The sequence below is a fragment of the Zea mays genome, chromosome 4 (genome assembly GCF_902167145.1).
Source record: "Zea mays cultivar B73 chromosome 4, Zm-B73-REFERENCE-NAM-5.0, whole genome shotgun sequence".
Classification (NCBI taxonomy): domain Eukaryota; kingdom Viridiplantae; phylum Streptophyta; class Magnoliopsida; order Poales; family Poaceae; genus Zea; species Zea mays.
Window position 1 is genome coordinate 19678896 of NC_050099.1, and position 25361 is coordinate 19704256.

At 48.9% G+C, this 25361-nt stretch overlaps 1 protein-coding gene across 2 annotated transcripts; it reads right to left on the bottom strand.

Annotated features, from left to right (window-relative positions):
* Nucleotides 1-5479: 5479 nt before the first annotated feature.
* LOC100193776 (lazy plant1) lies at nt 5480-11848 on the bottom strand. Of its 2 annotated transcripts, NM_001138862.1 has the most exons (5): nt 11649-11741; nt 11257-11329; nt 8901-9769; nt 5998-6271; nt 5480-5745 (listed from the first exon to the last, which is right to left on the bottom strand). In NM_001138862.1, the coding sequence occupies exons 1-5, from the start codon at nt 11652-11654 to the stop codon at nt 5726-5728; spliced, it is 1242 nt and encodes a 413-aa protein (NP_001132334.1). In that variant the 5' UTR covers nt 11655-11741; the 3' UTR covers nt 5480-5725. The 2 variants fall into 2 exon arrangements, with proteins under 2 accessions (NP_001132334.1, XP_020406888.1); XM_020551299.3 differs by lacking the exon at nt 5480-5745 and having other exon boundaries at nt 5814-6271; nt 11649-11848.
* Nucleotides 11849-25361: the final 13513 nt, after the last annotated feature.

Sequence of the window (25361 nt, forward strand, 5' to 3'; positions counted from 1 at the left end):
TTAAGATAGTCCTTCCTGACCGATTTGTGGCTGGGTGCATTATTGCAAAGTTGCCTTCTACATGGAGGAACTTCGCCACAGCTCTGAAACATAAGAGATAGGAGATATCAGTTGAAAATCTGATAGCGTCTCTGGATGTTGAGGAGAAAGCTCGGGCTAAGGACACGGGATCTAAAGGAGGCGAGGGCCACTCCAGCGCCAACATGGTTCAGAAGAACCACAACAAGGGCAAAGGAAAGCCAAAATCTAACAAGCCCAACAAAACTACCAACTTCAAGAAGAAGAAGAACAAGGCTGAATTGACATGTTTCACATGTGGCGAGGCGGGTCATTTTGCCAAGGATTGTCCTGATCGAGCGGATCGCCGTGGCAAAAAGGGCAATGTCAACACAGTGGTCGCTAGCAATGAGGAAGACAAAGGGTATGGTAATTTACCTTTTATCTTCTCAGTATTTCAATCACCTAGCTGGTGGCTTGATACTGGTGCTAATGTTCATGTGTGTTCTGACATTAACTTGTTCTCTTCTTATCAGGGCGCCCGGGATTCTTCCGTGCTAATGGGGAATGGGTCACATGCTTCTGTTCATGGCACTGGCACGGTGGATCTGAAGTTTACTTCGGGAAAGATCGTGCAGCTGAAGAACGTGCATCATGTCCCTTCTATACACAAGAATCTCGTTAGCGGAACCCTTCTATGTAGAGATGGGTTCAAGGTAGTTTTGGAGTCCAATAAATTAGTTGTGTCCAAGTCTGGACAATTTATTGGTAAAGGCTATGATTGCGGAGGCTTGTTCCGCTTTTCTTTGTTAGATTTCAATAATAAGTTTGTGAACCATATTTGTGCTAATGTTGATGATCTTGCGAGTATTTGACATTCTCGTTTGTGTCATATTAATTTTGGCTCTATGTCTCGACTTGCAACCATGAGTTTAATTCCGAATATCACCATAGTCAAAGGTTCTAAGTGTCATAGTTGTGTGCAGTCGAAGCAACCTCGAAAGCCTCATAAGGCTGTTGAGGAGAGACACCTGGCACCACTAGAACTCATACATTCTGATCTTTGTGAGATGAATGGTGTGTTGACAAAAGGTGGTAAGAGATACTTCATGACATTGATTGATGATGCATCTAGATTTTGCTATGTATACTTGCTAAAAACTAAAGATGAGGCTTTAGACTACTTTAAAATCTATAAGGCTGAGGTTGAAAACCAACTAGAAAGAAAGATCAAACGTCTTAGATCAGATCGTGGTGGCGAGTTCTTTCCCAAAGTCTTTGACGATTTCTGTGCAGAACATGGCATTATTCATGAGAGGACTCCTCCCTATTCACCCGAGTCAAACGGGATTGCTGAAAGGAAAAACCGTACGTTGACTGACCTGGTGAATGCCATGTTAGACACTTGTGGTTTATCTAAGGCATGGTGGGGGGAGGCAGTCCTGACTTCATGTCATGTTCTGAATAGAATTCCTATGGGCAAAGAAGAGAAAACCCCTTATGAGAAGTGGGTTGGGAGAAAACCATCACTTTCATACTTGCGCACTTGGGGGTGCATGGCGAAAGTCAATGTACCAATTAATAAAAAGCGCAAGCTTGGTCCAAGGACAGTGGATTGTGTCTTTCTTGGATATGCTTCGTGTAGCATAGCATATAGATTTTTAGTAGTTAAATCTGAAGTTCCTGATGTGTATGTTGATACTATTATGGAATCACGTGATGCTACTTTCTTTGAACATATATTTCCAATGAAAGACATTCATAGTAATTCTAGATACTCTTCTGAGATAACTCCTGAACATAGTACACCTATTGAGAGTTTTGAACAGCCACATGAAATTGTCCTAGAGGAGGATGACAATGATGCTCCTAAAAGGAGCAAGAGACAAAGGGTTGAAAAATCCTTTGGTAATGATTTCATTGTGTACCTTATGGACGATACTCCTACTACCATTGCAGAAGCATTTGCATCTCCAGATGCAGATGATTGGAAAGAAGCAGTTCATAATGAGATGGACTCCATTCTTTCAAATGGTACGTGGGAAGTCACTGATCGACCCTATGGATGCAAACCTGTGGGTTGTAAGTGGGTGTTTAAAAAGAAGCTCAAGCCTGATGGTACAATTGAAAAGTACAAGGCTAGGCTTGTGGCTAAAGGCTATACTCAGAAAGAAGGAGAAGACTTCTTTGATACTTACTCACCTGTTGCTAGAATGACCACTATTCGAGTACTACTTTCTTTGGCTGCCTCGTATGGTCTCCTTGTTCATGAGATGGATGTAAAGACAGCTTTTCTTAATGGAGAGCTGGACAAGGAAATCTATATGGAACAGCCTGATGGATTTGTAGTAAAGGGTCAAGAAAGCAAGGTGTGCAAGTTATTGAAATCTCTGTATGGTCTGAAGCAAGCACCAAAGCAGTGGCATGAGAAGTTTGACACGACTCTAACGTCTGCAGGCTTTGCCATTAATGAGGCAGACAGGTGTGTATATTATCGCTGTGGTGGGGGCGAAGGAGTTATATTGTGCTTATATGTTGATGATATATTGATATTTGGCACAAACATTGATGTGATCAATGAAGTCAAGTCTTTTCTATCAAAGAGTTTTGATATGAAAGATCTGGGAGAAGCTGATGTGATTCTAAACATCAAGCTGATTAAGGCAGATGGTGGGATTACTCTCTCGCAATCTCACTATGTTGAAAAGGTTTTGAAGCGATTTGGCTTCTCTGAGTGCAAACCTTCTCCAACACCTTATGATCCCAGTGTGACACTGCGAAAGAACAAGAGAATTGGTTTAGACCAATTGAGATACTCTCAGATTGTCGGTTCACTCATGTATCTTGCTGGTGCAACAAGGCCCGATATCTCGTTTGCTGTGAGCAAATTGAGCAGGTTCATGTCAAACCCCGGGACTGATCATTGGCATGCACTTGAGCGGGTTATGCGCTACCTGCAAGGTACAATGAGTTATGGAATTCACTATTCTGGTCAGCATGCAGTACTTGAAGGATATAGTGATTCGAACTGGATATCTGATGCAGACGAGCTTTATGCCACCAGTGGTTATGTCTTTACTATTGGTGGAGGTGCGGTATCATGGAGGTCATGCAAGCAGACCATTTTGACGAGGTCAACCATGGAAGCCGAGCTAGCTGCACTTGACACAGCAACCGTTGAGGCAGAATGGTTGCGTGAACTCTTGATGGACTTGCCGGTGGTTGAGAAACCAATACCAGCTATCCTTATGAACTGTGACAATCAGACAGTGATTGCTAAAGTGACGAGTTCTAAGGATAATGGAAAGTCATCAAGACATGTCAAAAGACGATTGAAGTCTGTCAGAAAGTTGAGAAACTCCGGAGTTATAAGTGTGACTTATATTTCAACAGATAAAAATCTGGCAGATCCTTTTACCAAGGGACTACCACGTAATGTGATAGAAATCGCATCGAGAGAGATGGGTATGAGACCCGAATAAAGTTGCCATGGTGGAAACCCAATCTATGTGATCGGAGATCCCGTGAATTAGGTCCTGGGAAGAACAAGCCATTGGTGAACTGAGGAGAGTAGCCTTTGACCCTCTCTAAGTAAAGATGCAATACTCTCAAATGCTGTAAGGCAGGTTGGCTTTGTGCCTTAATGTGTTCTGTTGGCTTGTATTAGCGAAGATGTTGTCCTGCAGAACATTCTTTGAAAGAACACACCTATATGAGTTAGACTGTCTAACGTCGCAGTCTATGAGATCTGGGTGATCTCTAGTAAACTCATGAAGAGACCTTGGAGTACGACGTATATGCTCCACCCGAGAAGGGGACTACTGGTAGCCAAGTACTGGTCATGATTTCAAGTGAAACCCATTCACGCAAAACTTGCAATTCAAGGCATAGTCCATTGTCCAAGTTGTGGGTTGGTGTAGCTTGGAGTTCTAGGCGGAAGTTCAACTTAACAGTCTCTGCTGAAAAAACTAGTATATTAAACAGTAGTGAACAGTGGCGAAAACTGCAGATGGGCATTTGAGATCTGGTGGGGGATTGTTAGGATTTATGGGCTTGGCCCAATTAAGATATTCAAATAAATCCCAGAAAATCTCAAAAGTCCATACAAGAGGATGGCTAGAGGATAGGTGGAACCATTAGCACCATATTGCTAGCTCTAGTGGAGTAGAGCTAGCTTAAATATGGAAGCCACACTCACTCACCAAGTCATGGATGAGAGGAGAGAGTGTGGAGAGCCACACGCGCGCGCGCGCTCGCTCGCCTGGCCGGGCCGGGGCGGGGCTGGGCGAAGGGCGCGGGCGCACGACATGCGCGTGAATGGTCCGCCGAAATCCGGCCCCTCGCCTTGCGGGGGCGCGGCTACCTTTTGCCGTTTGATTTTTTGGTTTCTTGGCTGTTACGCTTATCCTAACCGATCGCTATAAAATCTCAACTGATTGCGAGATTTTCGTGGACGGATAAGCACGGGGGTCGCGGACTTGGCCCTATAAAAGGAGCCCGGCAGCCAGCCTCCAAATCATCCCAGATCCCAATTCGCTTTCGCCTCTCTTCACAGCTGAGCCGCCTTCCAGTTCTCTTCATCCCGATCGTAGAGGTGCATCTGCGATTAGTAGAGCAGGTCTCCGGAACCCTTCGCCTTCTAGATCCTGCACCAGGAGAGGCCGAATAAGGTTTTTGGGAAGCGTCTTCACGCGACTGCTCGTGATCTGATTGACCTCGTCGACCCTGCTGATTTCGCTACTTCGACATCGTCGACCCTGCTGATTCCGGCGCGTGCCATCTATCAGTAAGTCTAATCAGTACGCATCATCTGATTTGGCTTGTTATTTCAGTTCTTCTGATTTGGTCATGATTTATATTCGGAATTTAAACTGGAATTATCTAATTATTCAACATGACCTACCCATAAATTTAGTGTAGAATATTCTTCGACAATTAGGATCTTCCTAGAAGCCCACCTGCTATCTGTTCATACAGTTTCAAGCTGACCCACGAGCAAGTTCTCATCGTGCACAAGGTTTTTTAGTTACTGATGACGTTTACCTGACAATAGTTTCTGCACAGGAAGATCTCCAGTGATCTAGTCACATCACGCACTGTGTCAGAAACCATACACCATTTAGACTCTTGCACAACACCTCAGTGAACAATGGATCTAATGTACCCCCTGCCTGGACTGCACTAATTCATCATGCACACAAACAGAAGCAAATGTCCAAATGCTGAATATATAAAAGGTCCTGATTTAAATTAAACGGGCTATATGAATAATGATGCATATCAAAGCTGCATCCAGCCTATTGCGGGAAATGGCAACTGTCGTTAGCACAGTCCCTGTGACAGGATATTCCTCTGCAATCAGGCCACCAACAAGAGTTCAAGAAGCAGCATGATTTGGGGGGCCAGCCAAGTGCCTAAGCCCCCACATGCACCAACAGGAGGCTATCAACTAGGAGTAGAGAGGAGGCAGCGATCACATCTTGACGCAAACCATACATTAAGTTCATACACTCGCAGTCCTTTTCCCCTTTATACAGATATATAGACGGACACGTACAACTCATCCGTCAGGTAATCACATGAACAAACATATGTATGATGGGGGTTTTTTTTTTCTGTGAAGAGCAAGCACAGAAACATAAGCAGGCATTATGCTCAATATACTCACTATATATGCTTGATGCTGACCAGCCAACAGATCCTGATCTCTCTCTTGTTATTTCTCATTCTACAGCTCCAGCACCAAGTCTGCATCCAGTCAGAGAGAAGAGATTCTGAATCAGTACAGTATAAATGTATAATGCACAATGCAGGACAGGACACATCATGGTCATGGCACCGTAAGACTGAATTGACAGCTCCACAAGCAGATTCTTCGCCGATAACAGTATGGAAAAGTCTCTGTCAAGACTGCCTTTTGCGGATGCAAAGTTAATTGTTGATTGCAAGGTGTATGCATGGATGCATGGACGGGGATGGATGAAACGAATATGCGCTCACATTCAGCGTCGGTCTTGATCCAGTGGCCGCTCTTGCTGCCGTTGAGCTCGTCGTCGTCGTCGCCGTCGATGGGAGAGGCGGCGCCGCCGAAGGAGGCCCGGCTGGCGCAGCAGCCGAACCCCGGCGCGCGCTGCTCCTTGAGGCACCGGAGCTTGGACGCCGCCGGCTCCGGCTTGTGGTAGGCGCCGCTGCCGCGCTTGCGGCTCTTCTTGGTCAGGTTCCGCGCCAGGGCCGCGCTCTCGGGGTACACTTTCCTGTGGAAGATCTGGAGGATCTGCAAACGGACAGAATCAATGCTTCTCTGTTTCAGAACTGCCTCGTCATATTTTTTTCAGGATTCGACAGAATGAAAAATTCACCATCTAGAATTAATGGCGCCAGTTATATGGAATGGGAAACGAGTAGAAGGTTGTTCAAATGATTAATAAAAAAACAAAAAAAAAAACAAAACTGTCCAGAGATTATCTTATAGGGATAATACATACATGCATGCACAGAATTAAAGATTGAATGATAAACAAAGTCCTGTCAGATCAAGTCCAATTGTTGAGTTGGATGCTAAGGATAACATGACAAATGCAATGAGCCATGAAGATAACACTTGACAAGAGATTGCAAACAAGAGGCCGTGTCAAACTCGCCAGCCCCACTTCTAACAACAACTTGACTCCTAGTGCTGGTTGGTGTGCCAGATCTATAACATATAAGTGGACGTCTCATCAAAAGGGTTGTCGGATATGATTGCTTAAGCTCTAGAGAAATCTCTCCCCCTTCCTGTTTTGGACATTACTTTGGTTTCGATATATACACTTGCTCGAAAGTAGTACAGATAAGCCATATATACATTGCCTTGGATAAACTAGCTAATTCCTTTATAAGAAGATTTTTTTTAAAAAAACACACATAGGCAGTTCAAAAATTTGAATTTAACGAAATTCGGTTATGTGGGTGGTGGGCCGAATAAAAATACTTAAGTTTTGCATGACATAAATAAATGTGTTATGTAACTCTATACTTATATTCTCAATTATTTATTTATTTATTTATTCCTCTACTCAATACTCTCTCTGTCCAAAAATAAATCAATTTCTAATAATGTAGAAATTGATTTATTTAGGGACGAGAGATTATATATGTAGTCATAAACCATACTACTATTTTTCAGATTTATAAGTTTTATAAAACATTGCACTTCATGCATATGTCTTTAAAACTTTGGAACTTTTAGCTGGATTTTACAAATTTCAATATTTTTAGAGATGGCAAAAAAAATTCTAATACCAATATCAAAACACTGGTAAAGGGTGTGCATACTCTACATATGTAAATGCCCAGCACTTAATATATAAGATTATCAAGATATAGAAAAAGTTAAATATCATTTATGTGACATATAAAAAATCTTCTCTACAAACTACTAATCAAAATTTGAAGATTACAGTCATTGTGAGCTTTCTATAAGATGCACTTAAAGGAGAATGGAGAAGGTAGGAGGACATTCACGTGCAATTGATTGGTTTGAGTTGTGTTTTCTTTGACCTGCTTGATAGAACTGTATATCTTTGCAGTGTGCCAAATGGACCCAATGTTTATAGAGAACTTGAACCAATGAACCAAATTTAAAAGGTTGGTTCAATGTCAAAAATTTGTACATATATAGTAGATAATTATATTTCACTAAAAAAGCCCTCAAACACAGAATTAGAGAGATAATAAGAATAATTGTCTGACTAAGTGGAGTGTTCTCTGTGCATGGAAAGATTTTGGTGGGCTATAAATAATTAATCTAAAATTACAAAATAGATGCCTTTTGCATAAGTGGTTTTTTAGGTTAATCAATAAGAATGGGTTTTAGCAAAACCTTCTAAAAAAAGAAATAATTGTCCAACAAATCTCTTACATAGGTGCAACATAAGCCTAGGGATTCAAATTTTGGGGCAGGCCTTATGGAAGCTAAGGCAAAATTTCAAGCTTGTAGTAATTTTAAGGTGCAGAGTGATGAATAGGTGAGGTTTTAGATGGAGGTGGTTAGAAGACAAACCTTTTAGAGGAATTTATTATAATTTATATAAAACTGTGAGGCGAAAAGATGATAAGGTGGTAAATGTACTACAGATAGCATCACTTAATGTGTCCTTTAGGTGGGGATTAGTTATTGTCAATTGGAATGTCTAGCTTGACTTAGGGTCAAAAGTTGCACAAGATTGCCTCTCAAATAGGTAAGATATTTTTTATGGAACCTCAGGTAGAATGGTTTGTTTACGACCCCTCCTATATATAATATTATGATCTAATAAGGTGTTCTACTTGAGAAAAGCCGTATTTAAAAATAAAAAGTATCACTAAAAATTAAGATTTTCTTGTGGTATAAAAAAGGGTGACACCAGAAAGATAATTTAGCAAATAGAAATCAACAAAGAAGTGTTAAGTGTTGTCTTTGTAGTTCAGTTGAAACTATCCAACATTTATTCTTTACTAGCTTTGTTTTAGAGTAGTGACTGAAAATATCACTTTTAGAATTTAACCAATTACTAGCATTTGCTAAATTGTTTGGTTCTTAACGACGTTATGACTTCAACGGCGACCTGTGCTATAGCGTATAGTGAGGAGGAGCGTCCACTTTTTAAAGGCTTGTTCGGTTAGGAGTAAATTAAAGAAGATGGAGAGGAAGAGGAATTGTAAAAGATGGAAGGCCTTAATAATGACAGTTTTTGTGAAGCTTGGGTTGAATCTATGCTTAGTTTTTTTTTCCTTGTACGTTGTGGTCATCTAGTTGGGCTAAACATTGTTTTCCACGATTGTTCGAGTCTTATGACCTTGGATTGTATTCTAACAATCAGTTGTGCTGGGGATGATAGAGGCAAGAATAAAGTTCCATTATCTAAAAAAATCGATGGTCGTACCTTGTGAAACTTGCTCTTGGTCACTGTTGCACTCGCCTGCGCTCCGTCACCTCTGGGGACCTTTTCATCCTTTGCACTCCTCTTCTTCGTTGTCTTGTGGCCGCCGCCGCCTTTCCCTGCTTTCCTGTCGTCCCTTTCACCGCCAGCACCAATGTCCCCGCCGTCCTCACCTTCCTCGACGGCGACGAGCGCCACCTTCTCTTCGGCAAAGCGCGTGCGCATGAACAGCTCGCCGAGCGAGGTGCGCCGGCCGCCGTTGCTATCCCGCGGCTGCTCCAGGCGCGACTCGGCGTCGCTCACCGGGGAACCGAACAGGAAGCCCTGTAGCGGGCAGTCCACGCCCATGGCAAAGCTCACCCGCGCCGACGCCACCAGATCACCGGCGGTGCCGCTGTTGCGGCCACCGAGGACCTTCTCCAGCTCGGCGCTCACCACCATGAGGTCATCCTCAGTGGTGGTGTCGTCGTCCTTCTCGGCAATGGCCTCAACCACGGCAACTGCAGCCTTCTCGACGACCGTGGCGTCCTCTATCGGAGGCGGCGCTGCATATGTGAACGTGGGCGTGACGGCGCTGTCGACCTGGTCTTCGTCATCACCGGCGGTGTCGTCGTTGTCGTCAAAGTCGGAGTCAGCATCGGCGTCGACGTCGTAATCAACTTCATCAGCGTCTGCAGACACCGCGACGGCGGCGATGCCTAGCGTGCCAATGGTGAGGAGGCCGCTGCCACCAAAGGTGAAGAGGTCGGCGGCCGGCGACGATGGATGGTTGTTGGTGAAGTCGTTGTCGGCGGTGAAGTATTCGTTGGCGGTGGCGAGGAAAGTGGCCGGGTCCGACGCGGCCAGCCCGGTGATGCAGTTGCAGGTCCCACCTGCAGTGGCATAGTTTGTAAGGCTATGTTTCTTGAGTTTCTGTGAAATGGTTTAGGGTGATTTTTAGGTACTTTTTGCATTAGTGCGAACTCTTTTTAAAGCCAGCTATATGAAAGTTTAACAAAAAATAGTATTAGAATAAACTTTGTAGCGATACAAGTAGATGTGCCAATTTTGTCAAAGAAATCAAATAGAATCATTTTGAAATTTAGTTTTCTAGAAATACATATTTGTCCTATGTTATAGATATGTTATTGAAGTTTAGTATGGTTCACTTCAGACAACCATAAACCTTAATTTTGTTACTATAAGGGCTGGTTTGATGACAAGAAAATGAAAGAAATTTATAGGGGAGAAATCCTCTTGCTATTTGAATTTTAATAGCAAGGAGATTCCTCTCCCATAGACCTATTTATTTCTCTGGTCACCAAATCAGGTTGTGGAACATGCACACCTAGTTTCATAAGAAATGATGCTATTCACCTAGCAGTAGGGATCGGCCGATTGCGAGGCTTCTCTCAAGCAAAATTATGAATATTTAGTAACAAGTACTCCATTCGTTCTAAAATAATAGTCGTTTTAGCTTTTGAATACCACATTGTTCTTAAAGTCAAAGCAATGGGGGCAAAAACTTGTGATGGTAAGATAAAAACAATCTGAAATTAAGATCTCCACAAAAAAAAAATTAAAACCAAAATTGAGTATTTTGTTTTCCTATGGAATATGTACGGTGTCAGCTAAGGTGGTCAGTACGGAATTTACATATGGACAGCTTCTGTTAAATCGATCAAATATTTAAATTCGAACTGGATGTCCTGACATTTTTTCAGCCCACACTAAGCTATACGAAAATACCAACACGTGGTATATGACTAAAAAACGCGCGTGAAAAAAAAATCCTGCAATACATACCTTGCAAAAAAATGAGGATGCCTTCGTATAGGACAATGTTGCTATAAAGAAATACTCCCCTTATTCTAAAATATAAGTCGTTTTAAAACTAATTATACATTTATTAAATATTATATAAATGTAGTTTGTATGTATATTTATATTTATTATCATTTAAATGAACACGGACAGAAAATAGGTGGATTAGAAAGAACTATATTTCGAGACTGTCGAGCTAGACTAAAAGCTGGAAAGGAATGGCATGTGCCAGAGTCCAGTCCAATGTGACAAACAGCAAAAGTTCAGGGACCCGTTCAAAACCTAGCGTTCTTCTGAAACTACACTATGCACGGACTGTGGCTGACGTGTGGAGCACAGGAGGATTGTGTGCTGAGCTGGCTCCACATGTGTGCCTGCTTGTCAGTTATGATCAATCACTTCATGATCTATGAAAGATGAGCATGGAAAGTCTGCTTTCGTTTCTCTTCTTGACCATGGAATTAAAAGCAAGAAGAGGGCAAAACTGAAGAGATGTTTGATGAACAGATCCAATAAAAAAAGTGCAAGGAAGAAGAGGGCAGATGGATGAATGTACCTGCAGCGTTGTTGAACTCTTTGAACACATCATTGCTGTTCTGTCGTAACTTCCGGTGCATCCAACCCAGGAGCTGATCACACACACACACATGCATGCGTTAAAAAAATGGGTCATAATTCAGAAACAGAGCTCTTGTTGCCTACCAATCAACTGACTGAACCGCAGCACAAACAATTCAGAGCAAGCTAATTAGGGAGGCGTAGAGAATGATTTGCAGCTGCATTGGTGCTCTATTTTTTTTACTCACAAAACCACCGTCGCTGAACAGGTCAAAAGAAAAGAGGGCGATAATTCGAGAACTCCAAAACGAAATCAGTTGACTAGCGAACTAGGTAGGAGGAGCATGGGAATTGAGGAAGAAATTGAAGCAGGTGGGACTACTGACTGACCTTCATGTTGGAGAGGCTTGTCTAAGCCGAGCGCTGGAGCTACACGAGCCATTAATAGACGATGGAGTAGCGGCGACGCACTGCAGCTGCAGCTGCAGGAGTGATCCATCAGTCGGCAGAACGGAACATGAAGAAGGCTACAAATGGTCGACAAGAGGTGGTGTCCCACGTCTAAGGGGGTGTTTGCTTCCACGCACATCGAACGTTTAGATGTAAAATATGAGTATTAAAATATAGTTTAATCATAAAACTAATTATATATATATAAATTAAATGAGTATTAACCTATGGACCGAGTCCCTTGGATTTCGATTTTGAGTATCCCGGCTGAATCCGAGTTGCACAGTCCAAGTCCGAGTCACTCCACCGAATCCGAGTTGCTCGGTCCTATTAGTCAGAGTCTTTATTATCGACATGCCTTAGGTACCCCGCTATATATCCTTAATTTTCTTGGAATATATAAATAGAGTCCCTCCTGGTCAGAAGAATTCCAAAAAGATGAAAACCCAAAGATAGCCTTCAACAATCTTGGAATATACTCTCTCCGTCCCAAAATAGTATTCGTTTTAACATATCAGTGGATTCATACAATATTTGATGTATGTGTCTAGATTCATTTTCATCCATCTGAATATGGACACAAAAATGAGGAGCCAAAATGAACACTATTGTGGAACGGAGGGAGTATAAAATAGAGTTTAGTTAGTAAATAAAGATAGAATTTGCTTAGGCAAGAAGATTTGTTGGTTAATAAATAAGTGTCCAAATCTATAAGGACTATTTAAATTTGCTTGGAATACAAGTCCAATATATATTATAAATATAGGAGAAATGTAATGGTTTCAATCCAAACAAGAATAAAATTATTTCTTCTCTGTGTATGTGTCTCCATAGGGATGTGACATTTGGTACTCAAAGGTTAGATTGATCCCATGATCGACCTCACCAAGCGCATGGACAAGGTGCAAGAGCACCTTGCTAAGGTCGATGCTTTCTTGGGAAACATGGAACAAGGAGGCTTCAAATATGAGATCGTCCATCCCCGAGCTTGAGGAGGAGGTCATGAACAAATATTCAACACCAACTACGAGAGTGAGTCGCCACGCCATCGTTGTACCCTCACCCATCTACACCACTAGTTCCTTCCCCATCCTTCGACAACTCTACCACAAGTTGTTGTTCCCAACATATGACAACAAGGAGGATGCACTATCATTGTTTAACCGCTGCAAGCAATGTTTTAGAGGGCAACAGACTCCCAACACCAAGCAAGTTTGGTATGCATCTTTTCATCTAATAGGTGGCACTCAACAATGCTACATGTGCATGACGAGGATAAGGCTATCACTAACTATGCGTACTTTGCATGTTGCATCAACGAGCGCTTTGTGCCTCAGACATGACGTAATCCACTAGAGAGCTGGCATCCTAATATTAGCACCATCAATGACTACAAGGAGTGCTTCTTGGACAAGTGGTGCACATTGGGACACTCGATGAGCATCAATAGGTGAACATCTACACTACTGGCCCACACGAGTTGTTTAAGACATACGTCGAGTTCCAGAACCCTCAAGATATGGAGATGGCCATGTCCCTCGCATGAGAGTATGAGCCATGAGCAATTGTCATCGCGATAATGATAAATCTACAATACTAGTATGTTCCACACCTAGTCTTCCCCTAGCTTCAAAGGTGCCATCAACAACCTATGTCGTCTATACTACCTCGCCCTTCAAGTATCTTACAATTGAGGAGATTACATAGCATTGCTAGACTGGTGAAAGGGAAATGTGCCCTTGGGCCATTTCTATTATATTTTGGTGATTAAGTGACCAACACATAGTGAGTGAGTTATTATGTGCCAAATGAAGAGAGAAGTGCAAATCATGTAACAAGGTACGTTTCTAGACTTAGTACACTGTTGTGAGTACTAATATATATTGTCTAAGTGCTAGAAACAGAGAAAAGAAAAGAACCAAAAGACTTGGCTCGGTGCAGCCAAATCTCTGCTCAGTCTGGCACACCGGACTGTCCGGTGGTGCACCGAACAATGTCCGGTGCGCCAGGCTGGACTCCGGTGAACAGGCCGCTCTCGGGAGAATTTGGCGGCGTACGACTATAATTCACCGGACTGTCCGGTGAGCCAACGGCCGCCAGCGCAACGGTCGGCCGCACAATCTGCAGGCGATGTGTGGCCCACGCCAACGGTCGGCAGGGGGCACCAGACTGTCCGGTGTGCACCGGACAGTGTCTGGTGTACACCGGACAGTGTCCGGTGTGCCAACTGCCACAAATCTGCAACGGTCGTCTGCACCAGAATAAAAAGGAGATCGCGCACCGGACATGAACAGTGGTTGTCCGGTGGTGCACCGGACTGTCCGGTGCGCCACCCGACAGAAGGCAATTTTGGCCTTCCTTGTTGGCCTCCAACGGCTCCTAGCTGCCTTGGGGCTATAAAAGGGACCCCTAGGCACATGGAGGAGCTACCCATGCATTCAAGAAACATTCTAAGCCTCCAAGACTCCAACTTTGTGCATTTGATTCTTTGGGATAGTGACTTGAGCTCCATTTGAGTTGTGAACTCCGTGGGTTGTGTTTTGAGCTCAAGTTGTGACTTGTGTGCGTGATTCTGCTATGATTTGAGTCTTATGTGTGTTGCTCTCCCCTCCCTTACTTCCGTACATCTTTTGTGATCTTCATTGTAAGGGCGAGATGCTCCAAGTTGTGGAGATTCCTCGCAAACGGGAGAAAGACAAAGAAAGGAAAAACTGTGGTATTCAAGTTGATCATCGGATCACTTGAAAGGGGTTGAGTGCAACCCTCGTCCATTGGGACGCCACAACATGGAAGTAGGCAAGTGTTACTTGGCCGAACCACGGGATAAAAATCGCGTGTCTCTTGTGTGCTTTACCTTTGATTATCTGTGTTCACAAGAACTCGTTTCAAGCTACTTAGCCGTTCTAACTTACATAACAAAGTTTTGTGGCTATTAGTGTTGAATTTTTACAGGATCACCTATTCACCCCCTCTAGGTGCTCTCAACTGGGTTATGCGTCAACCGTGGCTAGAGAGCATTTGTTCGACATCACACTCGTTAGCGATTATGATAATGATGACGCCAACCCTGGCCTTATGATGATGATTGGCTCCTATGACTTCCGTGTGCATGGTCAGTGCACCATGTTCTTGGCATGCGCCAAACTAGGTGAGCGTCTACATATCCTCATCGACACATGCACCATCCACATCGTCCTTGACATCAAATTTTCTAGGTTGGCCAACCTTGGAGAACAATGCGTCTATACAACAATGCTTGTCGGTAGCGGCAATGACATTGCCCACCCAAGAGCCTACCTCAACATATCGCTACACATCAACACCAAGATGTTCCAACTCAATGTCTTGCTCATGGACCTTGGTGTCAATGTTGACTTCATCCTTTGCATGCCATGGTTGGTGGTTCTTGGCAACATCATGTGGAACTTTGTGACCCTAGAGATGTAGCTCCAATTGAGTGGACATAATGTGACCTCACTAGTGTCTCTAGCCACTGAGCACCATCAAACGTGCTTGCTTTTCTCACCATGATGCAACATGAGCATGGCAATCTGACTGCATCAACCCAACATCATTAACAATATCAACACACATGTCATCATCTTCGACAATCTATATTGAGCCACTTTGTAGGTACCCTAGCTATGCACCATTGCCATCATAAACAACATAACAACACCAACTTGGTACATGGACCAAGGTCTCATTTTCTTCAAAGAAGGATTCTACCTCCCGATGACATCACCACTATTGCTTGACCTCATTGAGACACTCCTTGTCACTGGTGAAACAAGGAACCAATGACTACAAGTTATGGGCTTCTACACACCACCAATGACTATAACAATCACCTATAGCATTCCCACTAGCATCCTCATGAACCACTAGTGGCCATAAGGTATAGTTCCTTCGGCAACGATCATCTTCTTTGATTCCCCTAGTTGCCACTTTCTTGCCACTAAGAACATCTACATTGGCAGCACCAATAGCTTGGAAAACCCAACGCTCTAGCCAAACAAATTAAATGGGGGACAAATTCATGTTTGTAGACTTGCTAAACCTGACGTTACACCATCCACATGCATCACGTCAACAATTTATTATTGTATGGAAGGCTTCATCCTCCCCAACATCAACAACAAGGTACAAAACTTTGAGTGACCTCTTCGAGCTATGCAGATATTCACTCTTGACGTCGGCATACACCGCCCAACCCTCATCATCTCATGTTGCACCCATGGACGCACCTCCACGATGGGAACATACAACTACTTCTAATTTTTTACTACATTAGCAACTGCAAGTACTGGTTGGAGTTCATCCCTGACATGACATAGGACAACATGATCCTGATCGACATCATTTCTGGTCGTCTCATTGTTAGGTTCTAGAGAATCCCATTTGGAGGACCTCTTGTCCTAGACGATGCCAACAACTAGACTATGGTTCAACATGAGGACATGCTAAGTGAAGAAAGAAGAGATTTCATAGGCTTACATATTGCCTTGCACATCAAGCCTAGCGGCCAACAGGGGTTCAATCGTGGCCCTTGTAACCCGTGGTCTCACCCTAGGTGTCACCAGGGAGGTGCACGAGCCAGGGATGTGGGCCCTACCGCCCGTAGAGTCCCTCATGTCGAGGAAAATCTTAGAGATAGCCTTTGATAACTTTAGAATAAATAAAATAGAGTTTAGTTGTAAAATAAAGATATAGTATGATTAGTAAAAGAGATTGGTTTGTTAGGAAAGAAAAGTCTCAATATATAAGTAGTCCTCTAGTTTGCTTTGAATATATCCAATAAAACTATAAATATATAAGCAACATAATGGTTTCAATATAAACAAGAATATAGCTATTGCTCGCCCCCCCTATGTGTCTCTTCTCCGCCCTCTCCCACACCAAGTAACAACAGTCATAGTCCCTCCCTAGCAAGGTGTGACACCATTGATTAACGAGGTGTTTGCTTTCACCCAACTAAAGTTTAGTCTATGTAACATCGAATGTTTAAATATAATATAATTATGGATATTAGATATAGTGTAATTATGAAACTAATTACACAGATGAAGACTATAAGACGAGACGAAGTTACTAAACCTAGTAAGCCTATATTTAATACTCATAATTAATATTTAAACATTTGATGTGACACGAACTAAAATTTAGTTCATGTAACAAAAAAACTTGAGTGAAGCATCCATGCATCTAAGCGGCAACCTACTAAACCCAAAGCAGCTTCCCATATAATTATTGATATATATATATATACATATATATATATAGTTATAGTATTTAGAGCCCTGGGCTCTGTATAACTATTGGAAGCCCCGACCACCCACCGACCAGGTGCGCAGACCGCACTAGACCCTTTTTGGCTTATTATACCTAACTTCTTACGATAAATTATAATACGAGTTATGCTGATGTGTGTAACAATTTATGCAAATCTATGGGCCATCGCGTAGATTTCGTCTCGCATATTATGTGCATAGGGCCCACGATCCCACCCACACGCTCGCAGTTATCTAGTCCCACGCCGCCACTATAAAAACACCCCCACGCCGCCAGGGATTAGGTTTTAGTGGCGGCGGCGGTTCCCTCGGGCGTGCGAGCGCCGGTGATCCTGGGGGCCAGCAGCGGTGCCGCCCTGAGGCAGGCGACCGACGGCGGCGCTCCACCAGGAACGAGCGACAGCGACGCTCCCGAGGTGGGCGGGCAAGCGGCAACGACGTTCTCGAAGCGGACATACGGCGGCGGCGCACCCTAGGCCCGATGGCAACGTCGTTTGTCCCGTCTGTCTCTGCGATGGCCACCGCCGCTGCCGCTCCAACGTCTATGGCGTCGTCCCCTGCGCCAAAGGCCAACAACAACAGAAAGACGGTGGTGCCTGGGATGACTGGGTACGAGCTGCTCAAGCGCGTCAAGGAGTCGGTGGCGCTCAGGGACATCCTCGTCGTCATCATATCGTCGGAGAACGTGCCCACCCGCATCATCCCGCTGCCTGGAGGAGTTCGACCCGCGCCTCGCCGTAATTTAGGCCCTATTCGTCATTACAAAATAAATTGATGATGTACGCTAAAATTTGTACTCATTTACGCTGTTTTGGTTCACGTTTTACACTGAAATTTGACCGAGCCAGAATCTGTGCATGATTGAATGTGCGCAATTTTCACGCCGTAATTTTCGGGCCCCGTTCGCTGTTACGAAACAGGTCTATTGTCGGTGTTTCGACCCCGAGGGGTCCCTGGACCGACGAGTAAATTGTCGCCGCGTGCCCTAGCCCAGATGGGTCGGCGCGAGACGGAGCGCGAAGGGGGGAAGAAGCTGGAGGGAGACAGGCGTAAAAGGGGAAATCCATGACCTTCATGTTTGTCCCGCGCCCAGGTCGGGTGCGCTTGCAGTAGGGGGTTACAAGCATCCACGCCGGAGGGAGCGAGAGGCTTACGCGAGCGCCATCCCGTCCTTCCCCGCGCGACCAACCCCTTGTAAGAGGGCCCTGGACCTTCCTTTTATAGGCGTAAGGAGAGGATCCAGGTGTACAATGGGAGGTGTAGCAGTGTGCTAACGTGTCTAGCGGAGAAGAGCTAGTGCCCTAAGTACATGCCATCGTGGCAGCCGGAGAGGTTTTGGCACCCGGTTCGTGTGGTGTCATGGCCATCAGAGGAGCGCTGGAGCCTGGCGGAAGGACAGCTGTCAGGGCTGTCGAGTCCTTGCTGACGTCTCCTTGCTTCCGTAAGGGGGCTGAGAGCCGCCGTCGTCATGGAGCATGCGGGGCGCCATCATTACTTGTTTATCGGGGCGAGCCAGATGGGACACCGGTCTTGTTCCCCGTAGCCTGAGTTAGCTTGGGGTAGGGTAATGATGGTGCCTTCTGTGACGTGGTCGGTCCGAGCCCTGGGTTGGGCGAGGCGGAGGCTCCTCCGAGGTCGAGGTCGAGTCTGTCTTCCGAGGCCGAGGTCGAGTCCGAGCCCCTGGGTCGGGCGAGGCGGAGACCGTCGGCTGAGGCCAGGGCTGAGTCCGAGCCCTGGGGTCGGGCGAGGCGGAGTTCGTCGTCTTCCGGGGCTGAGCCCGAGTCCGAGCCCTGGGGTCGGGCGAGGCGGAGTTCGTCAACTTCCGGGGCCGAGCCCGAGTCCGAGCCCTAGGTCGGGCGAAGCGGAGTTCGTCGTCTTCCAGGGCCGAGCCCGAGTCCGAGCCCTGGGTCGGGCGAGGCGGAGTTCGTCGTCTTCCGGGGCCGAGCCCGAGTTCGAGCCCTGGGTCGGGCGAAGCAGAGTTCGTCGTCTTCCGGGGCCGAGCCCGAGTCCGAGCCTTGGGTCGGGCGAAGCGGAGTTCGTTGTCTTCCAGGGCCGAGCCCGAGTCCGAGCCCTGGGTCGGGCGATGCGGAGTTTCCTATGGCGCCCGAGGCCGAACTTGGCTGCTGTCAGCCTCACTCTGTCGAGTGGCACAGCAGTCGGAGTGGCGCAGGCGGCGCTGTCCTCTTGTCAGGCCGGTCAGTGGAGCGGCGAAGTGACTGCGGTCACTTTGGCTCTGTCGACTGAAGGGCGCACGTTAGGATAAGGTGTCAGGCCACCTTTGCATTAAATGCTTCTGCGAAACGGTCGGTCGGTGTAGCGACTTGACCAAGGTTGCTTCTTGGCGAAGATTGGGCCTCGGGTGAACCGAAGGTGTGTCCTTTGCTAGAGGGGGTCCCCGGGCGAGACGTAAATCCTCCGGGGTCGGCTGCCCTTGCCCAAGGTTGAGCTCGGGCGAGGCGAGATCGTGTCCCTTGAGTGGACCGAGCCTTGACTTAATCGCACCCATCAGGCCTTTGCAGCTTTGTGCTGATGGGGGTTACCAGCTAAGATTAGGAGACTTGGGGGTACCCCTAATTATGGTCCCCGATAGTAGCCCCCGAGCCTCGAAGGGAGTGTTAATACTCGCTTGGAGGCTTTTGTCGCACTTTTTTGCAAGGGGACCGGCCTTTCTCGGTTGCGTTTTGTTCCGGTGGGTGCGCGCGAGCGCACCCGCCGGGTGTAGCCCCCGAGGCCTCGGAGGAGTGGTTTGACTCCTTCGAGGTCTTAATGCGTTTCGCGATGCTTCGGCCGGTCTGGTTGTTCCCTCATGCGAGTTGGCCGTAGCCCGGGTGCACGGTCGGGTCCCAAGTTCTTGGGCTGGTATGTTGACGCTGTCAACGATTTGGCCGGAGCCGGGTTTGCGAGAGCAGCCCCCGAGCCTCCGCACAGAGCGAGAGGATGGTCAAGGACAGACTCGACTTTTTTACATACGCCCCTGCGTCGCCTTTCCGCAAGGACGAGGGGGGAAAAGCGCCATGTTGCCCTTGGAGGGCGCCGAACATGTTGTCTCCAGTGAGCTGCTAACGGGTAATCCGAGTGGACGCCCGTGCCCCATTTGTTAGGGGTCGGCTAGAGGCCCGAAGGCGCGCTCCAAAAGTACATGCGGGGGATTTGCCGGACCCGGTCCCCTTTTGACAGGGTCCGAGGGCTTGATGCCTCCCTCTGATGGGATTCTGTTACAAGATCGTTCCCGCTGGTCTCGGAAATGTCCTAGGGTACCTCGGGAGCGTAGCCCGAGCCTTGGTTATGTATCGAACGTACCCAGGATCATCCCTCGCTCTGCGTCTGAGGCGGCTGTGAACCCTTCGAGGGCCAGCCTACGAACCCCTGATCAGTAGTGGGCACGGAGCCCGAGTGGCCTGAGGCGGCCATTGAACCCTTCCGAGGGGCCGGCCCTCGAACCTCTGACCAGTAGCGGGCGCGGAGCCCGAGCGCTCTGAGGAGGCTGTTGAACCCCTCTGAGGGGCCAGCCTTCGAACCTCTGATCAGTAGGGGGGCTCGGGGCCTGTTTCCTTCGCGGAGAAGGATCCCTTTTAGGGTATCCCCTTTCCCGGTCCCTGTTGTAAGAGAGAGAAAGAGGAAAAGGAAAAGGATACGAAATCGAATGACGTGGCGCACCTTTTTTGACGCGGTCATTATGGCGAAGGCGAAGCGTCGTCCGCTTCTCCTGCCAAAGGTGCCGCCTGTCCTGTCGCAGAGTTAATGCGATGGGACGAGTGGTTCGCGGGGCAGCCGTTGCGCATGCGCGAGCCGTTGGAGGAACGGAACACGGGCGCGCCGTCTTCACGTCGTTAGAGAGGGTTCTCTCGTTGTCCCAGGAGGGGACGTGAGCTTGGCTGACGACTTGACCGCTGCTTCCGTTCGCCTGCCACCGCCATTACTGCCGGCCCATTTTTTGCCGTATCGACCATCGCGCCTTTTCCCGCGGCTGACTGACCCGTGACCGATGTGCCTGGCTGGCACTGTTGGGTCATACGCAGGGTTGCCTCGAGTCGCGGTACTGGTTCCGCAGTCGAGGAGGTGCGGTAGTGGCGCGAGTGGCGGTGCAGTTTCTTGCACGTAGCAACCGGCGCGCCGGTTACATGACGTGTGGGCCGGGGCCTCCATGCTGGACGCGTCGAAGTCGAAAGGGTGCGCTCTTTTGGTGCGGTTGCATGCCGCCTGCATGGCGGTCCGTCCTTTCACCCGCTGGTCTGGGCGAAAGTGGAGGATTGCTCGTAACCGCTGGGCAGCTGCGTGTACCGCGCGCGCGGCGGTTTGGCTTCTTCTGTCCCTGGCCATCTTGCATGACGCGTGGGACCCAGCCCCCGTGTCGTAGGGGGAGGACCTTGGAGCGTGTTGGAGAAGACTTAGCCCGCGATGGCTGAGGAGCAAGGGGGGAGAGTTGCCTTTAAAAGGAGGGTGACCCCCTTGAAAAGCAACCATGTTTCGTGCTCCCCTTATGCATCGCGTCTTCCCACCTTCCGAGCCCCCGGATGGGGCACACTCGCAGTCTTTCCGCCTTGTCGTCGGAGGAACGCAACTTCGCGGAAGTTGGTACCTTTCAGCCATCGTTCGGCTTCAAGGATTTTCATCAGGCAGCCCGGCCGCATCCCCTCGCCGGCGGTCACCCAAGACGGTGACCACCAATTCGGTGGTGGGGAGAAGCGAGCCGGGCTGCGATCTTGGTCCCGCCCTTAGCTTCGAGGATCTTCATCATCCTGGCTGGGGCAGAGGCCGGGCTGAGCCGGAGCTCTACCTCCCGCGCGGGTTCACGGGTCACCTTCTCCCTCAGCATTCAAGGGAGAGGGCGCTCACCGGCCTAGCGGGAGGGTCAGACTACGACAACGCGGGGCTGGTCGGTGGCGAGCGTCGTCAGCTTCAGCGCGTTGGGCTCGCTGGCTCAGCTGGCTCTTGCTCGGCTCCCGGTGCCCCCTCCTGCCGCAAGAGCAGTTGTCGTGCCGCGCGCACCGGAGGACCGCCCAAGACGTCGCGCACTGCCAGGGTGGCGTTCGTGTTCTGGGGCTGTCCTGCCTTTGCCCCGGTACGGCGCCTCTGCGCGGAGGTCGGTGCTTCGCTCGTCCGGGAGGATCCGAGTGGGGATCTGCCGGTGGGCAAACAGCTTCCGCCGTCGGTGCTGAGGTGGCGGCGGCTGAAGAAGTCCTCGTCGCCGACAGGATCAGCGCCACCATCCCGCGCCCCGGGCCTCCGGCTCTTTGTACTTGTCCTCGCCCCTCGAGCGTAGACGTGGGCGAGGGCATTGTTGCAGCGGCATCCGCCCTGAGGCCATTGCTGCTGCAGTTCGGCCACCCGGAGCGGAGGTCGTTGTCGCTGCTGCTGGAGCGGGGCGGCGGTGGGCGACCTGGAGCCTTATTGCCCCGCGGGCCCTCCAATGTGGGGGGTTGTTCGTACCCGCGGGGACGGAACCAGAGTTCCGTTTGTAATGGCACCTTGAGTGCCGGTGTCTTGTCCATTGTGGCTGTCGGGGCCTGAACATGTATGTATTTTCGGCATGGAGCCATGTCCTTTCCTTATTTCGAGCACTAGGACTCTCCTGTCAGCTGACTGAACCGCTTCACCAAGGGTGAGTCGCCTCGTGCGAAGGTGACGAGTGAGGTATTCGTATTTCAGAGGCGTAGGAGTCCCTCAGCTCGGTCGGCCTTGCTGCCCGAGGCTTCTCTTGCTTAGTTAAAGGAACCCTCGGCCGCTCTTCGATGAGTCAAAGCCAGAGGTAGCGGTGTCAGCGTGGACAGAGGCAGAGTTGGCTCGAAAAGGAGACTTCGTTGGCCGGAGCCTGGCCGGGCCGTCCACTGGCGGGACCAGCGCCGGAGTCGAGTTGCCGAGGCCACAAGCCGGGCTGATGTCCTCGGGGGACAGCTGGCTGAGGCTTCGGGGTGGCCGGCCGAGCCATCTGCTCGGGCCGGATTCCTAGAGAAGACCCTGGCGGCGATGGCCCGGGCATGGTGCTGATGTCGTCCTTCGAAGCGAAGATCCTTCGACCGCGTTGCCGTCCGAGGCTAGGTCGGACTTCGCCGAAGGTTTAGTTGACGCCGAGGGTGCCGCTGCTCCCTTCAACTGTCAAGGTCCGAGCCTGCAGGATCGGTTTGTCTTGTAGTGTGCGTATGTTTTCCGCGGCCGCCGAGGCCCAAACACACTGTCGTCGTGTTGTAAAGCTACGTTTCTTTTCCTCTTGTTTCGAGTATCTGGACTTATTTGTCGGTAACAGAATTGTTTGTCCGAGCGAGAGTTACTTTTCACGGAAGGTGATGAGTGAGGTATCCGTATCCCGGAGGCGTAGGAGTCCCTCGGCTCGGTCGGCCTTGCCGTTTACGTGTACTCTTACTCGTCCGTAGGGTTCTGCTATCGATATAGTCGAGAAGGCCCGAAAAATCGTTTCGGCAGAAGAGTTTTCGAGCGTGAAGACTTGTTCGGTCCGTGGAATCACTTATCCGAGCGTGAGTTACTTATCGCAGAAGGTGATGAGTGAGGTATCCGTATCCCGGAGGCGTAGGAGTCCCTCGGCTCGGTCAGCCTTGGCAGCTTACGTGTACTCCATCGTTTTCAGGATTCCACTTTCGAAGCAGTCGAAAAGCATGAAAGACATTCTGGCAGAAAAGATTTTTTCCGAGGAAAAATTTTGACGCAGAGGGGGTTCCCCCCTTCTAACCCCCGAGGGAGGGTCGGGCTTTGCCGAGGCAAGGCTGACCCTTCCTTGATGGTTAGACTTCGTGTGTGAACGAGGTGTACGAACAAATTGAAAGCATCTTAAGGGTAGAAGTGATGTAGCTGTCGGATGTTCCAAGCGTTGTTGTAGACCTCGCCTTGACTGTTGGCCAGCTTGTACGTCCCGGGCTTCAGAACTTTGGCGATGACAAACGGCCCTTCCTAGGGAGGCGTGAGCTTGTGCCGTCCTCGGGCGTCTTGTCGCAGCCGAAGCACCAAGTCGCCCACCTGGAGGTCTCGAGACCGAACCCCTCGGGCATGGTAGCGTCGCAGGGACTGCTGGTACCGCGCCGAGTGTAGTAAGTCCATGTCCCGAGCCTCTTCCAGCTGGTCCAGTGAGTCTTCTCGGTTAGCTCGATTGCTTTGGTCGTCGTAGGCCCTCGTCCTCGGGGAACCGTATTCTAAGTCTGTGGGCAAGATGGCCTCGGCCCCATAGACTAGAAAGAACGGTGTGAAGCCCGTGGCTCGGCTCGGCGTTGTCCTTAGACTCCAGAACACCGAGGGGAGCTCCTTCATCCATCGCTTGCCGAACTTGTTGAGGTCGTTGTAGATCCGAGGCTTGAGCCCTTGCAGAATCATGCCGTTGGCACGCTCTACTTGCCCATTCGTCATGGGGTGAGCCACGGCGGCCCAGTCCACCCGGATGTGGTGACCCTCGCAGAAGTCCAGGAACTTTCTGCCGGTGAACTGGGTGCCATTGTCGGTGATGATGGAGTTCGGGACCCCAAAGCGATGGATGATGTTGGTGAAGAACGCCACCGCCTGTTCGGACCTGATGCTGTTTAGGGGTCGGACCTCGATCCACTTGGAGAATTTGTCGATGGCGACTAGCAGGTGCGTGTAGCCCCCTGGCGCCTTCTGCAAGGGGCCGACGAGGTCCAGACCCCACACAGCAAACGGCCAGGTGATGGGTATGGTCTGCAGAGCCTGAGCGGGCAGGTGGGTCTGCCTTGCGTAGAATTGACACCCTTGGCAGGTGCAGACAATTCTAGTGGCGTCGGCCACCGCGGTCGGCCAGTAGAAACCTTGTCGGAAGGCGTTTCCAACAAGGGCCCGAGGCACTATGTGATGGCCGCAAGCCCCCAAGTGTATCTCTTGTAAGAGCTCCTGGCCTTCGGCGATGGAAATGCATCGCTGGAGGATGCCCGAGGGGCTGCGGTGGTAGAGTTCCTTCCCGTCTCCCAGCAAGACGAACGACTTGGCGCGCCGCGCCAACCGCCGAGCTTCGGCTCGGTCGAGGGGTAGCTCTCCTCGGTGGAGATATTGCAGGTACGGGGTCTGCCAGTTTCGATTAGGCGTGACCCCGCTCCGCTCCTCCTCGACGCGCAGTGCCTCACCTTCGGGGGCTGAGGGTGCCTCGGGCTGAGCCGAGGGTGCCTCGGGCTGAGCCGAGGGTGCCTCGGACTGGGCCGAGGGTGCCTCGGGCTGGGCCGAGGCCTTCTCGGGCTCGGGCGTGTCGTCGGTCTTGACGGAGGGTTGATGCAGGTCTCGGGAGAAGACGTCCGGGGGAACCGTTGTTCGCCCCGAGGCTATCTTAGCCAGCTCGTCTGCAGTCTCGTTGTAGCGTCGGGCGATGTGGTTGAGCTCGAGCCCATAGAACTTGTCCTCCAGGCGCCGAACC

Bases quoted from the DNA above. Each gene is read 5' to 3' on its own strand.
- LOC100193776 (XM_020551299.3), bottom strand. The intron at 9,770-11,256 runs GTACATTCATCC...ATGCCACTGCAG, and splicing joins AGAGTTCAACAACGCTGCAG to GTGGGACCTGCAACTGCATC. The intron at 6,272-8,900 runs GTACGACCATCG...GTCCGTTTGCAG, and splicing joins CCAAGAGCAAGTTTCACAAG to ATCCTCCAGATCTTCCACAG.